At 39.9% G+C, this 12,729-nt stretch overlaps 1 protein-coding gene across 1 annotated transcript; it reads right to left on the bottom strand.

The window, feature by feature from the left end:
- Nucleotides 1-4,650: 4,650 nt before the first annotated feature.
- On the bottom strand, nt 4,651-9,569 carry EPDR1 (ependymin related 1; the record flags this gene model as incomplete). The annotated part of the gene is made up of 2 exons (XM_031059629.1): nt 4,651-7,315; nt 9,359-9,569. Coding segments are annotated over 2 exons (402 nt in total), but the record flags the coding sequence as incomplete, so codon positions are not given.
- Between the last annotated feature and the right edge of the window lie 3,160 nt (nt 9,570-12,729).

Here is a 12,729-nt window from a genome sequence, read left to right on the forward strand (position 1 = left end):
TAGAAATAAAGGAGGAAGTTTTAATGCTGTATTGTGCTTGGCCGCCCTTGCCTGGTGCTTTTGGCTGGCAGGGACATGTTTCCCCATCAAGGCAATATCCAATATTTTATCCTGCTGTTTAAAAAGATCCCCTGGAGGAACAGATTTTGTTAGTGAGCAACACATCTGACATCATGCTAGAGCTGCTCTAATATAGGCAACATTGAGCCCCAGTCTTTGAAGCACAATAATGCTTTGCTTCCTGTGGCTTAGCTATTGCTATTGTCTGTTTCATGAGTCCAGCTCAGGTGGCTCAGTGATGGGAGAGGCAGCAGGTGTATGGCAGCTTCATCCCTGCTTCACTTCATTCTGGACTTCACTCTCTGATTATTACTAATGTTTCTCATGGGGACCATCAGTCCTTTCCATCCACATCTGTAAGAGTGAGACTGTTGGAACAAATAAGGGCAATATCATTTTGGCAGTGTGAGCTAGCACAAGGTGGAAATTAAATGGGAGTTGGGCACTTTCAATGTCCAAATTCAGCAGCTCTGTTAAGAAAACTTTTCTTGGAATTGAAAGAACAGAGTCATAAGTGCCGACTGTTTATTTCCACCAGCTAGAGATCATTTCACGCCTAATCTATTCACTTCAGAGGGAGGTGCAAATGTTTGGTACTTCCCTGGAGCAAGTGTGAAAGGTCAAATCCATCCAAGGCCTCCTTCCTTTTGCAGGGCACCCAAAAGGCATGCACTGGTCCCTACAGGGCCATCAGGCCATGAGTGAACAGCATCTATGTGAGCAAGCCCCATGAGTGCTCTGTCAGATCGGTGAGGTCTATCAGGGATTCGTATTGCCCAAAAAGAAATACTGATGTTTAGGAAACTTTGAATATGGATTTGGTCCCCCATAATTAATATCTTTTCTGCAAATTCATAAAACAGGCTGAGAAGGGGCAGGCAAACATGGTTCTCCATCTTCCTTTCTTCCCCCTCTCCTCCCCCATCCGTTTTCTTAGGGGTGTGGTTGACTGGTTTTTTTTTGGGCTATCACTCTCTTTATTTTCATATTTCTTTATATACTTTATTTTCATCATTTCTTTTTTCACCTTACTCTATTATTGCTATTTTTCTTCCCTTCTCACCAATATGAAACATGAACTTAGAGATTTCTGAATGAGATTCCCTGTCTAGGATATCCCAGCAGGGTGGAAACAGGGAAAAATGTCTTCAGTTTGGGTAAGCTTTCTCCCATGGTAAGAGACAGTGTCTCTTGCTCATAGTCTCCTCTGTGTTCATGCAAGCGCATTTGACAAAAGATCCAGAACAGGTCCTGTTCTGGCATAAAACACCATATTTCTTTGGAAATCTGCAGAGTACTGAGCCAACACACAAGTGAAGAAACCCGATTCCTTTGACAGGACTCGGCCTGCAGGAAGAGACAATGTCTTTTATTAGCTGAATTTGTATGGTTGCAAAAGTAGCCAGCTTTAGGCAAGAGCTCTTCTTCAAGCCTACCACAGAAGCAGCTTCTTTCAAAGCTGAATGCCAGCTGAGAGGGATTATTCAGAGTTTAGTCCTTCTGACAAGCTGCATTTATTTACTTTAAAGTAGAAGTTCTAAGGCTAAAAAATTTATATTAAAGCTATATATTGCTTTATAGATAAAGTGTTTGTTCCATAACAAGTCTTTGGAGGTTTCTAAATAAAATTTCTTTAATTCAAACGTCAACATTTTCTGAAAATAACTTTTACATCATTTCTGTAGAATGCTAGGAGAAGACCTCTTGTTTTCTGTCTCTCTATGAAGCAACTTCTCAAGAATAAATTATGGTCATGCATACAGGATTTAGTACAGCATCTTACTTTAATAAAGCAAAAGCAATGTGGGCTGCCCAGCATAGTTGCCCATCTCCTTTGGAGAGATGTGGTGTATTTCCTGGGGTTAAGTGTCTACAGACTCTGCAGAGCCCAGAGTTTTAACAGTCATCATAGTTGGTAGTCACTTGGGCCACCAGTAAGGGTATCCCTGCTGTCACTTGTCATTACACAGCATTTCCACCTCCTGTGCTCTTGCCAGTGCAAACTGCTGCCAACATCAAGAATGTCCTTCTTTATACAAGTCACTGATTATGAGGTATTGCAGCAATAAACAAGGGTTGCTACATGGCACCAAGTCTGTGGTAAAAAAAACCCCAAACTCAACCTTCATATGAAAAATCATCCCATCAAATTAACAAAAGCAGCTCACATACAAAAAAAAACAGGAGAAGAAGAAGAAGAAACCACATAAATAATTTCAAAATGGCATGGCAATGGAAAGATAGGAAGGACTTTTCCCACAACTTCAAAAGCCCTGTAGGAAATCAAAGGAGACTCGCCTGGCCCATGTCTGGGGACAGCGAGGTCCCTGATAGATCAGAAGAATGAAGACAGGACAGAGGGGACAGGCTGAAGGGCACTGTGTGGCCACACAGGGGCTGTCACAGACTGCTGAACTGGGGCAGGAGGCAAGCCCTGCCAGACAGGCCAGGATGGCAGTGGCAGAGGTGATGGGAGCGGGCATGCATTCTCCATGGAAAACAAAACTGAGTCACTGGCCTGGCCTGAAAGATAATTTTAGTGCAGAGGGTGAAACCCAACCCTCTCCTTCAGCATGACATGGGCTGTGACGGAGAGCTGGCAACTCAGCTGCTGCTGTTTCAGGAACGTCAAAGCTGTTTATCAGCCCTGGGCCAGTGTGGGAAAAACCTTGGCGGGGAGCAGGGTGAGCCCAGCAGGTTTTCCTTTCATTTCCTCTCCTTCTCTTTTGCTCATGAGCCCCTTTGCCTGGCGTCATGGAAGGCTGAGCTGAGCCCAATTAATGGTGACAGCTGGGTGCTGAGGGCGTGAGCAACACCCCCATGCACTGAGCGAGCATGTTAGGCACAAAGGGTGAGGCCAGATGGGTAACACACACACATAATTTTATTCCACATTGTAAGGCAGGGGCTGGGAACCTTCCATGGCATTGGTGCTACTGCCCCAATGTCTCCAGGCCTCTGAGGACTCCAGTGGTGGAGGCAGTGATGTCGGCCCAGAGCTATCACTATCAGGAAGGCAAGAGCAGGCAGAAAGCAGAATTACTGTTCCCACCTTCCAGGGTGGGAAAGAAAGGAGTCTGAAGTAGATTTCTATGGATGTAGTGGTGAGAAGATTAACTCTTCAGTCTTCAAAGGCAGCAGGCAGCACTCTTATAAAGGCACACACATTCTTTTAGACAAACACGCAGGTCATCAGTCACGCACTCATGCCTGCAAAATGCACAGTGCTGGGCTATTTGCCTTTGTTTCAAACAAAATACCATACTGCAGCTATGTGCATCACTTCATTCAGGATGCAGTTTCGGGCTCTGTGCTGAAATAGCCATACTAAACCACACGGGTATTTACCCTGGAGCATGTTGAATCAAAGCAGTGTTTGGAAATTTCCACTACCATCTTCAGAGCAGCATCTTGTCCTACATTTCTGACAGTCTTCCAGGACTACTGATTGGATCATAAGTTTTTTCCTCTCCCCTTACAAAGCAGTAGGTGCTCAGGATTGTTTAAGTTTTCCAAACTTGCTCCATTTGTTCCTATGCCTAAGTGCAGATGTGATAACTAAATCTCTAAGTGTCCATGCCATTCATGCAGCCTCCTGGAAAGACTGTGACCTCCTACTGATGATCCTGTGATGTGCCATTCTGTAATGGGGGAACATCCTGCAGTTTGCCTCCAGCATCAGTTTGTGGCCAAGGATGCAGAAGATGCAGGATGTGAGAAAACAGACATGCCAAGACCTCTCATCAACTGGTATTTTGGGACAGTAGCGATTGCACAAGCCAACTCTGGTCTCTTTGTTGGACACCCACATGTAGTTCAATGTATGTTGCTCACATATGGCTGGCACTGCCCTTGCTCTTGAGATAGAACTGCTAGCAAAATAAATAGGTCAAGTCCAGCTCAGATCCATCAGGTATGTAGATGCTCAATTCCTACTGAAATAAATGCAAGTGAAGGTTGCAAACAGTGTTTGGAAGTGGACTTCACTGATGTTAGGAAGTAAAGAGTGGTGGGAAAAGAGATGTGAGTTTGCAAGGAGTAAGTGTAAGCACTAAAATGTAATTAACTTCAAGGTGAGAAATGCACTGATTTTGTTAATGTCCCAAAGTAAGAATGTCATTCTGTTTAGAGATTTCTTGACTAAAATTAACTTTGACAATGGATTATTGTGTTTCTTCCTATGTTCTTCATGCAAGTTGGCATTCCCTGGTAAATGGCAGTACTTCCATGGCGTGCAGCATGGCTTGAGGCAGCAAAATCTGTCCCTAATACTAGAGTTAAGCAAACTGTTAAAATAGGAACTGAACCAAATGCTCAGATCTCCTCCCCAAACTCAAATTAAGCCTTTCTTTGAGGTTCAGGAATGTTTGGTTAACTTTAAATTAAACAATGTTGTGCTTCTACACATCCTGCTTTCAGAGAAGACTCCAAGCAGAAACACAAAAATATGGCAGGCACATCTATGTTTGCACTCTTTCTGGCCCAGCTGAAACCAGAAAACACTGGAAATCTCACAAAATCAGCTTTGCCTCACACACTATCCAGCTACCAGATTCTGTTGCTGTAAGCCCACAGAATACAATATAACTCATGTACACATCAATTTATTATTAATTTTTCACCAAATTACTGTGATAAACAAGTCTCCCAGACTATCAGATATATGAACCCCCCCATTTTTATTCAATTGTGGCAGCATACTATACAGCTACCTTATATTCCTTTTATGCTCCTTCTCATTGAGTCACTGGCATAGTTGTTTGAAGACAAGATGTCTCTTGTGGTACATGACAAGAAACCAAAGCACATCACAACAAAGATAACAAACCAGGCATACGCACATTGTGCTTGATATTTGGTTTGTGGCTAATTCAAAATACACAATCCTAAATTTTGCTGCTTGATATCTCTTTGACAACTCTCTGCGCTGGATTTGTACAGCATAAATATGAAGACAACAGCATTGTTTTAGAGGAACATATTTAGCCATATAAAATTGCCCTGCAAGTCATGGCAAAAATTTTAAAGCACTTCTGTGTACCAGACTTTTGCAAATTTGCAAATTCATATTTAAAGGAACACTTAATGCTATTGCTAGAAACTGTATCACTGTCAGCAAAACATAATACAGACACCCTGATTACCCAGCTATCCGCTCAACCGCAACAAAGCCATCCCAAACGATTCAGTACCACAGCTTCATGCTTGCTAGCCAGATTTATTATATTTTCCAGATTCTAACAGGACACATATTAAGAAATGCATGCTAATCATTGTCCTAATGAGAACAATATGCAGTTAGCATTTAGAGTGTCACACAAAAAATACAGAAGGCGAGTACAGAATAAATGCACTCTAAATTCAAGGAAACCCAATCCTTCTCTCCACTAGCATGTTTCAGTGAAATGGCCCTCTCCAAGAGGATTTTTTAATGAACTAGCTGAATTTTAACCAGTATGTATATGTGCTTTCATTAGGTATGGGGCAAAGTAAAATGCCATTCTGACCACAACTGTGAAAGAAAAACAACCACTGTCCCACTTGCTTACGTACAAAAAGCTATGAGTGTATAAAGCACTAAAAGCCTGCCCAACATCTCTCCTCTGGAGACACCAAACTTCCCAATGTTTACATCTGTTTACAGCCAGATGATTTCTGGAGCAAGCAACTACCCAACACCTGTAAGAGGACAAAAATCTGTCTTTAAATTTTTTTGCAAGTAGTAAATAAAACACAAACCCTGCAGAATAAACCAGTTAATCTCATTTGGTAAACGTGCAAAACCCATCACAGTTCTGAGAGTATCAAAGGTGTATGAGGGTTTGGTTTGAATTTTCTAATGCAAAATCTGTGCACTCCCTGCACTTTTTTGGTTATGTGGAGATAATAAGATTGAGATGCTGATGAAACAGCAAATAAAACAGGCATCAATGGACCTGCTCAGACTGTAGTGCTTCGCTGCCACACCGCAAGAGGATATCTGAAATCTGTGCCTCCCGTTCCTCCCTCCCACCTCTCCACACAGGTCACAGGCTCTGTCTTTCTCTCCATCCCGACTACCAGGCACTGTGTGAAAGCTGATTCAGCCTTTACTAACTATGCATAAAGAACAGTTTTTCTTTTTTCAAACCTCCCTGGAATTATGAAGGTGTTTCCACACCCCAAGTGAAGATTGTTGAAAATAGTTACAAAACATTAAAGCTGTTTAGAGTGCAGAACCGTTTAATCCCTTTCCATAGGTTAAAACTAGCATTGTCTTGAAAAGTGAGTGCTGAAGTAAAATTTGACTGAAAATTGTCTCACCACACCCTACTGGAAGCCTTCTCCGAAAGGGAGATGCGTAAAAATCTTCCGCTTAATTCTTTTTGAAGGTGTACCTCTCCCTTCTTCCCTTCTATTCACACCATTCTCCCAAGAAACAGAAAAGTATTTTCTGCATGTCAGCAAATGAATAAAGCTACTTTCTTCTCAGAAAGAACAAAACTTAGCTCAAAAATTGACTACCAGCTTCCTGAAGAGCAGAAAAAAACCCAAAAAACAACCAAAACAGAACACAAAGCAAAATAAAACCAAAAGAACAAATTTACACAATTTTGATGCGTATAATTTAAAATTATATTTTTCACTTAGGGATGAGGTTTTACACAGGTGATCTTTCTCTTCAAATCTCCAGAAGTAACAAGAAGAATGACAGCAAAATTTAGCTTTTTCTGCTAGACAGTACCATTGCTGCTGTCTGCCTATGCTTTGTCTTCTTGAAAAAATAAATAATGAAATCTTTGCAAAAGGAAAACAACATTAAATACATAGTATCTAGAACTATTATCTTAATGGTAACTATATAATACTGCAAGTGCATCACTGAGCAGATTAATGTGATTGAAAGATATCTTTTGTTTTATATATTTTACTCAGTTATATGCTGATGTTCTCTCTCAAGCGAAAACTTACAAATTCCACAGAGAGCAATTAGGTAGAAAAATCAGCTTAGATGCCAACAATTGACTACCAATAATCATCCTCTTGGCTAACATGTGTTTGCCAAGGGCAGCCAGTGTCCATACTCAGCATTCCTCTCTCATCCTCGTCAGCTGGGCTGTCTGGCAGGTGCTGGGTGGGGTGAACACGGAGGGGTCTGCGATGCCCGGGTGGATGTCAAAGAAGCGAGTGGAGGTTGTCACGCTGTAGTTCTTGGTGTAGGTTTCCTGTACTGGGTAACAGTCCTTGACGGTGTAAACGCCGACCCAGGATTCCACTGCAAACAACCAGAAATGTGACTGCTTTAGGTGACAACACAAGATGAATGGGTCATGATGATGTCAGTCTCTTTTAACTCATTGCTTCTGTTTAACATTGTCTATTCAGATTCTAATTTTTTTTTTTAAATTCCTATTCTTTTCAAACACTTCTAGTGGTTCATTATGTCAAGACTACGCTTAATGCTGATCTCCTCCAGAATGTGATGTAGCAAATCTGTGTCCCTATTTTAACTTCCGTTTCATTCCACAGTGTGCAAACCTCAGAGGTGTTCCCTTGCTCTATTTCTGTTCTGTTCTCTGTCATCATCTCTACCTTTTCCACTATGCTGCTTAAGCAGTGGCAGTAGTACCATTGAAGTGGTGTCCTTTGAATGCCCTTTGCTTTTATCTCTTTTATTATTTATCTCTCTTTTTATTATTTTATTTCTGTGATCATTCATTAGCCCTTCAATCATACTCCATCCCGTTGTTTTACACATTTCAGATCTTTTGACAGCAGAAACTCACAATGTTAAAATTACCTACTGATCATAAATCAGTTCCTCTGAGGAATGTCTGTAACAAATTTTTCTAGTCCAAAGAACAGTTATTTTCTTCCACCCAGCAGCAATCACACACATTTATTTTCAGTACTTTGTTTTGTGTCATAGGCTGTAGCACAACCACGTTACCAGAAATAAATAAATGGTGACATGAAACACACGTATACTGTATTCAAAGAAAGGATGCCAAGCTAAGCAATATTTGAATATGCCTCTTTTGAGCATGCTAATATACCAAAAAAAAAAAATGGCCTTAATTAATATGGTTTTGAGTACACAGAAATGGAGGCAACCTTTTACTAAACAAGCCTTCTCTCAGAATTTAGAATAAAAAAATCATGGTTAAATATGATGCTACCAAAGTAGCCTGTATCTCCCCTAAAACTTTTTTAATTGCAAAAGAAATATAATTTTTACAATTCAAACCAATACTAGCTGAAAGGTAGATAAGTAACTTTCAGACATTATGTTTATGAATGATCATACAGAAAAGCACTGGAGATACAAAATAACACTGGATAAAAATCACAAATCATTAATTGAATGTATCTGGATATAAAATTCCACAAAAATTCCACAAAAATTCAAAATATCAGATCTGAAAAAAAAAAGTTATTGGAGTTGGAGTGAGTGATAATTTGTCTCTTGCAGAATACCAGAGTATATATCGAACTAGTTACAGAGGTCTAATGATCTTATCCTTCATTCTCTAATTCATTTCCTCTACTTTTATTCAAGAAAGAAATATTTTCCTCCAGCTAAATGCTCAAGTTCGTAACCAGCCTATATATTAGATGTCCATAACCATAAGTCTTGCACTAGCTGAGTACTCTCATAAATTTCATGGAGGTTTTAAAATTATTTTTATAGTTGTCTGGGTCATCAATAAACCATAGATGAAATTGAAGCCAAAGTGCTAATAAATTTCTGCGCTTTCAATATCTAGCATACTATAACTTGGAAAATTCAGCCTCCTTTCTTTTATGATGCAAGTGCTCAGCTGCCAAGTGCAGAACTAAGCCTTGCAGGAAGGTATTCTTACCAGTAGAGAGGACAACAAAATTTAGTCATATATTAAGGATTTCAGCAGTTGCAGAACTATGTGTAGACAAACACTGACACCTGCTCTGTTTCTGTTACACAGACTCTAGTTTGAGTGTGCCCCTAATTATAGTACCAATTCTTCTCTAGGTAAATTTTGGATACAGGCTGCCAGATTCAGACACAAAACGATGCTGCTCCATGCCAAACTCTGTATGATACCAAATACAACACAATCAAGTCCTCTGAATATATTTAATCCAGCTGAAATATGAAATTTTCCTAAAAAACACATTGTTATTAAAATGATATTCTGTGCATGGGGCATTTTCATTACTTCTTCCAGAGAACTCCATAGTAATATGGAAAGCTGGGGTGAAACGCAAGTAATTTAATTTTTCCCTGTGCAGCAGAGACATTGATTATTATTAAAATAAAACAAAAGCATGCACGTACATTTCCTGGCTGGTTTTCTGTCAGACCATTCCTGTACCATAACTTCATCTCCAGGTCCCCCAATGTAGTACTGATCTTCATAAGTTGAATTAGCAGGAATATCATATGGATCCCATGGCTCTGTCAGAGCAATCTTTGAGCAAAGCTTTGTAACTTGTTCAATCTGAAACATGACTGCATCTTTGTAGAGCAATATATACTCAAAGAACCTGAAACATTAAGAAAAAGCAATTAATATATACATATAGTCTTTTTCTATCCCAAGCAAGGAACACTGCTGATATGTAAGCTTGCCTTTGACTTCGCAGCATAAGAACATTTCCACTTGCATTTAACCTTGCCAAACTTTGAGAAATGCTAACCAGTTGGGCTGAAATTTCCCAGGCTAAAAGTTTGTCTCAGCTGATTCTTTCCAAAATAAATAAATCAGGCTGAACTGGTTCAGCCATTTCTGAGAACAACAGAACAACTTTTCTGAGAACAACTGAGAGAAAAACATGTTATTATTCCTAGTTTTGTTTTGGTTTTTTTTTAATAACTGTTTCATTAAAAAGCTCCAGTGCCTCCATGTTTTGGAGAAAGGACATAAAACTTTGGCAGGGGAAAAGTTTTTATTAAAAGTTGCCCAGATTTGGCTAAGTTATAAGCCTTTGAAAAAAATCTGTTTGCACAGGCTGGATAGATTCACTTCTGCACTAATATGGTAGAGCCTTCCTCTGTACTGGTTAGATGTAGTATCTGCATCCTCACAGATGTTTCTCCATGGCAACACACACAGCTTAAGTGGGACATGGGGGTGAAGGGGCAAATACATGGTCCCAAGTGCAGAACTGAGAGGGTCACCCTCCATAAGGCACAGTTTCTCCCAGGAAGTAGTGAAAAGAAATAGCAGAGAGCAAAATAGTAAGGCAGAGATAAGGAGAGGTGTGGAGCTCAATGAGCTTGAGAGGCTAGAAGGTGAAGTCACCAGCATGGATAGTTAATAAGGATTTAAAACCAATCTTCTAATGAGTATAAAGTGACCAAACCAAGCTCTGAGGAGAGATGATAAACATTTATATGGACACTTTCATCTAGTTTCTTCTTACAGAGGTCTGATCTACCACCAGTACTGTAACATTGCTTCCACACCCTCAAAAGGGAGGTAATATGGTCCTTACCTTTTAACTGTGCACAAAACCAGACAAACAGAAAATCAAAATTATCAGAAGTATCAGCTGATCTTGAACATTCAGTTGGAAATAGCAGGAACTTAACTTCTCCAGGGTACTTTGCATTACCAATCAGATGAGAAGTTGCTCAAAGCATGTCTCAAATAATCGTCATGCACGCTCTGCACCTTTTGCAAAGGACTTACTGGGGTCACTTTCTAAACCCTCCAAAACTCTGCATCCTTTATTAGAGGCTTCCCTTGAATATCTCAGCTCAAATACTTGGCTACAGGCTACTGTTATGCAGTGACTCTAGAGAAAAGGAAGGAAACAGCTTCATCTTTCCATCTGTAATTCCTTGTTTTATTCATGATACTGCCTCCATTTCCTGGGAAAAAAAAAGGCTTGGGTGTCTTTGGACACAGACATCTTCTACTTGACAGACAAATCTGATTCTAGTCCATAAAGTTGTTCATCCTGTGCCATCAGAAAGATGGGAAGCTAGTAGAAAACACTGCATAATTCATGCAATTGAAGAGATGCACAAAAGCAAGACCAGACCCTTCTCTATTTCCCAACTCCTGCATGTTTCTCTTTGCAGTCTTCACATTCTTTTGGGGAGGATGCAAAGTTTACATAAAATAGTGTTGAAACCAAAACAATTTACAATTTTAATTTTTGCACTACACAATTGCACCAGACATCAATAACTTCACTCACCACTGACACTGTGGCATTTAAAGGTTGCGTAATAAGAAGTGTCTCAGCACGGTTAAAAGCATCTGAGCAACATTCCCACCACTTCTTGAGAGCATCATTTATTCTGTATACATGGAAACACGGTCAGGCTAAACGTCCTTAAGCAAACTGAACAGTGAAGGAGAATATAAAATGGGACAAGGAATCTGACATGAGGTAAACTGGGGCCAATCTCTCACTCACAACCTTGCAAAACATGGGAGGTAGCTTGTCCTGCTTTCCAAGTGGGAAACTGGGAATTCCCCCACACTGACAAGACTCATGCAAAGAAGCTGACAAACTGCAAGGCTACATATGATCTTCCCCATGGTAAATCATTCTCCTGCCTATATCTTAAAATATTCCTGCTTTTGCCATGACTTTCACCAACCTAAACTTGCCTGCCATTTTCAAAGGCAAGGTTTCCACAGTCATGATGTGCTAATGAAGAATTCAGTATCTTTTTAAACTCTTATCTTACATAAACCCAACTGGAGATCACATATGGACATACACAACTTTTATATCACATTTGGTCCAGAGAACATACAAGAACACTAAAATACATTTATTTATGTGTATTCAATGAGAGTCTACTGACCCAACTACTCTTCAACTGGCTGCCCAGCAGTGCCCATAAAAGTGGGATGGGAAATGCCTTTCAGAGGAATCTATTACCATGTTTGAGACATCGGAGTGATAAAACAGTGATTTTGTAATAGAACACAAAAGCCCAATGTATTAGAAAAGCATTACAAACTAATAGGAATAAAAATAAAACTGTTACATTTCTTTTTTATTTTAAATCCTCACTTAAAACTTAATTCACACAGAAATTTTACTTGCATATTTAACAATCCTGCAGACAGTAAGATGGGCATTATGAAACATCGAAGTAAATAAAAATGAGGAAAATCCAAACAAATCAAACTCAGCACTAATAATCTCTCTGACAGCCATTCTGCAGAGTAAGAGGCTCCACCACTGATATTTTTGGTTCTGGGAGAGATGGACTGAACATATGTGTAGGAGACACCAGTTCTACACCTTGATGTGCTGCGGGGATGAACTCTGCCTCTGTGGAGGCAGGCATATGAGAGGAGATCTGCAGAAAATCTTGTTCTGCTCACTGTGCATGACAGCCCTGGGTAAGCAGGGGCAAGATTTACACTGTCCTTGTTCAACCCAGATGTGCCTCACATCCAAGCTTTATAGAGAATTGCTCTGTGTCCTGGAAATAGCCAGCACAGAAACCTAAGATTACACAGGATCTGAGTTTAATGGCACATGAAAAGTGAATGGTTAAGCTGTTGTTTTATAAAGGGAAGTACATACCAGCCAAAATTAACAGCAAAATGTACACAAATATAAAAATGATAATTTAAAAAATGGAAAATAAGAAATATTTTCCTCCTCTTGTTTTTAACCAGCCAAGTCCTGAGTGTACTGCGTCAATTTTTTTAGGTGCCTGATATTTCATTG

Source organism: Geospiza fortis, unplaced genomic scaffold (genome assembly GCF_000277835.1).
Source record: "Geospiza fortis unplaced genomic scaffold, GeoFor_1.0 scaffold120, whole genome shotgun sequence".
Classification (NCBI taxonomy): domain Eukaryota; kingdom Metazoa; phylum Chordata; class Aves; order Passeriformes; family Thraupidae; genus Geospiza; species Geospiza fortis.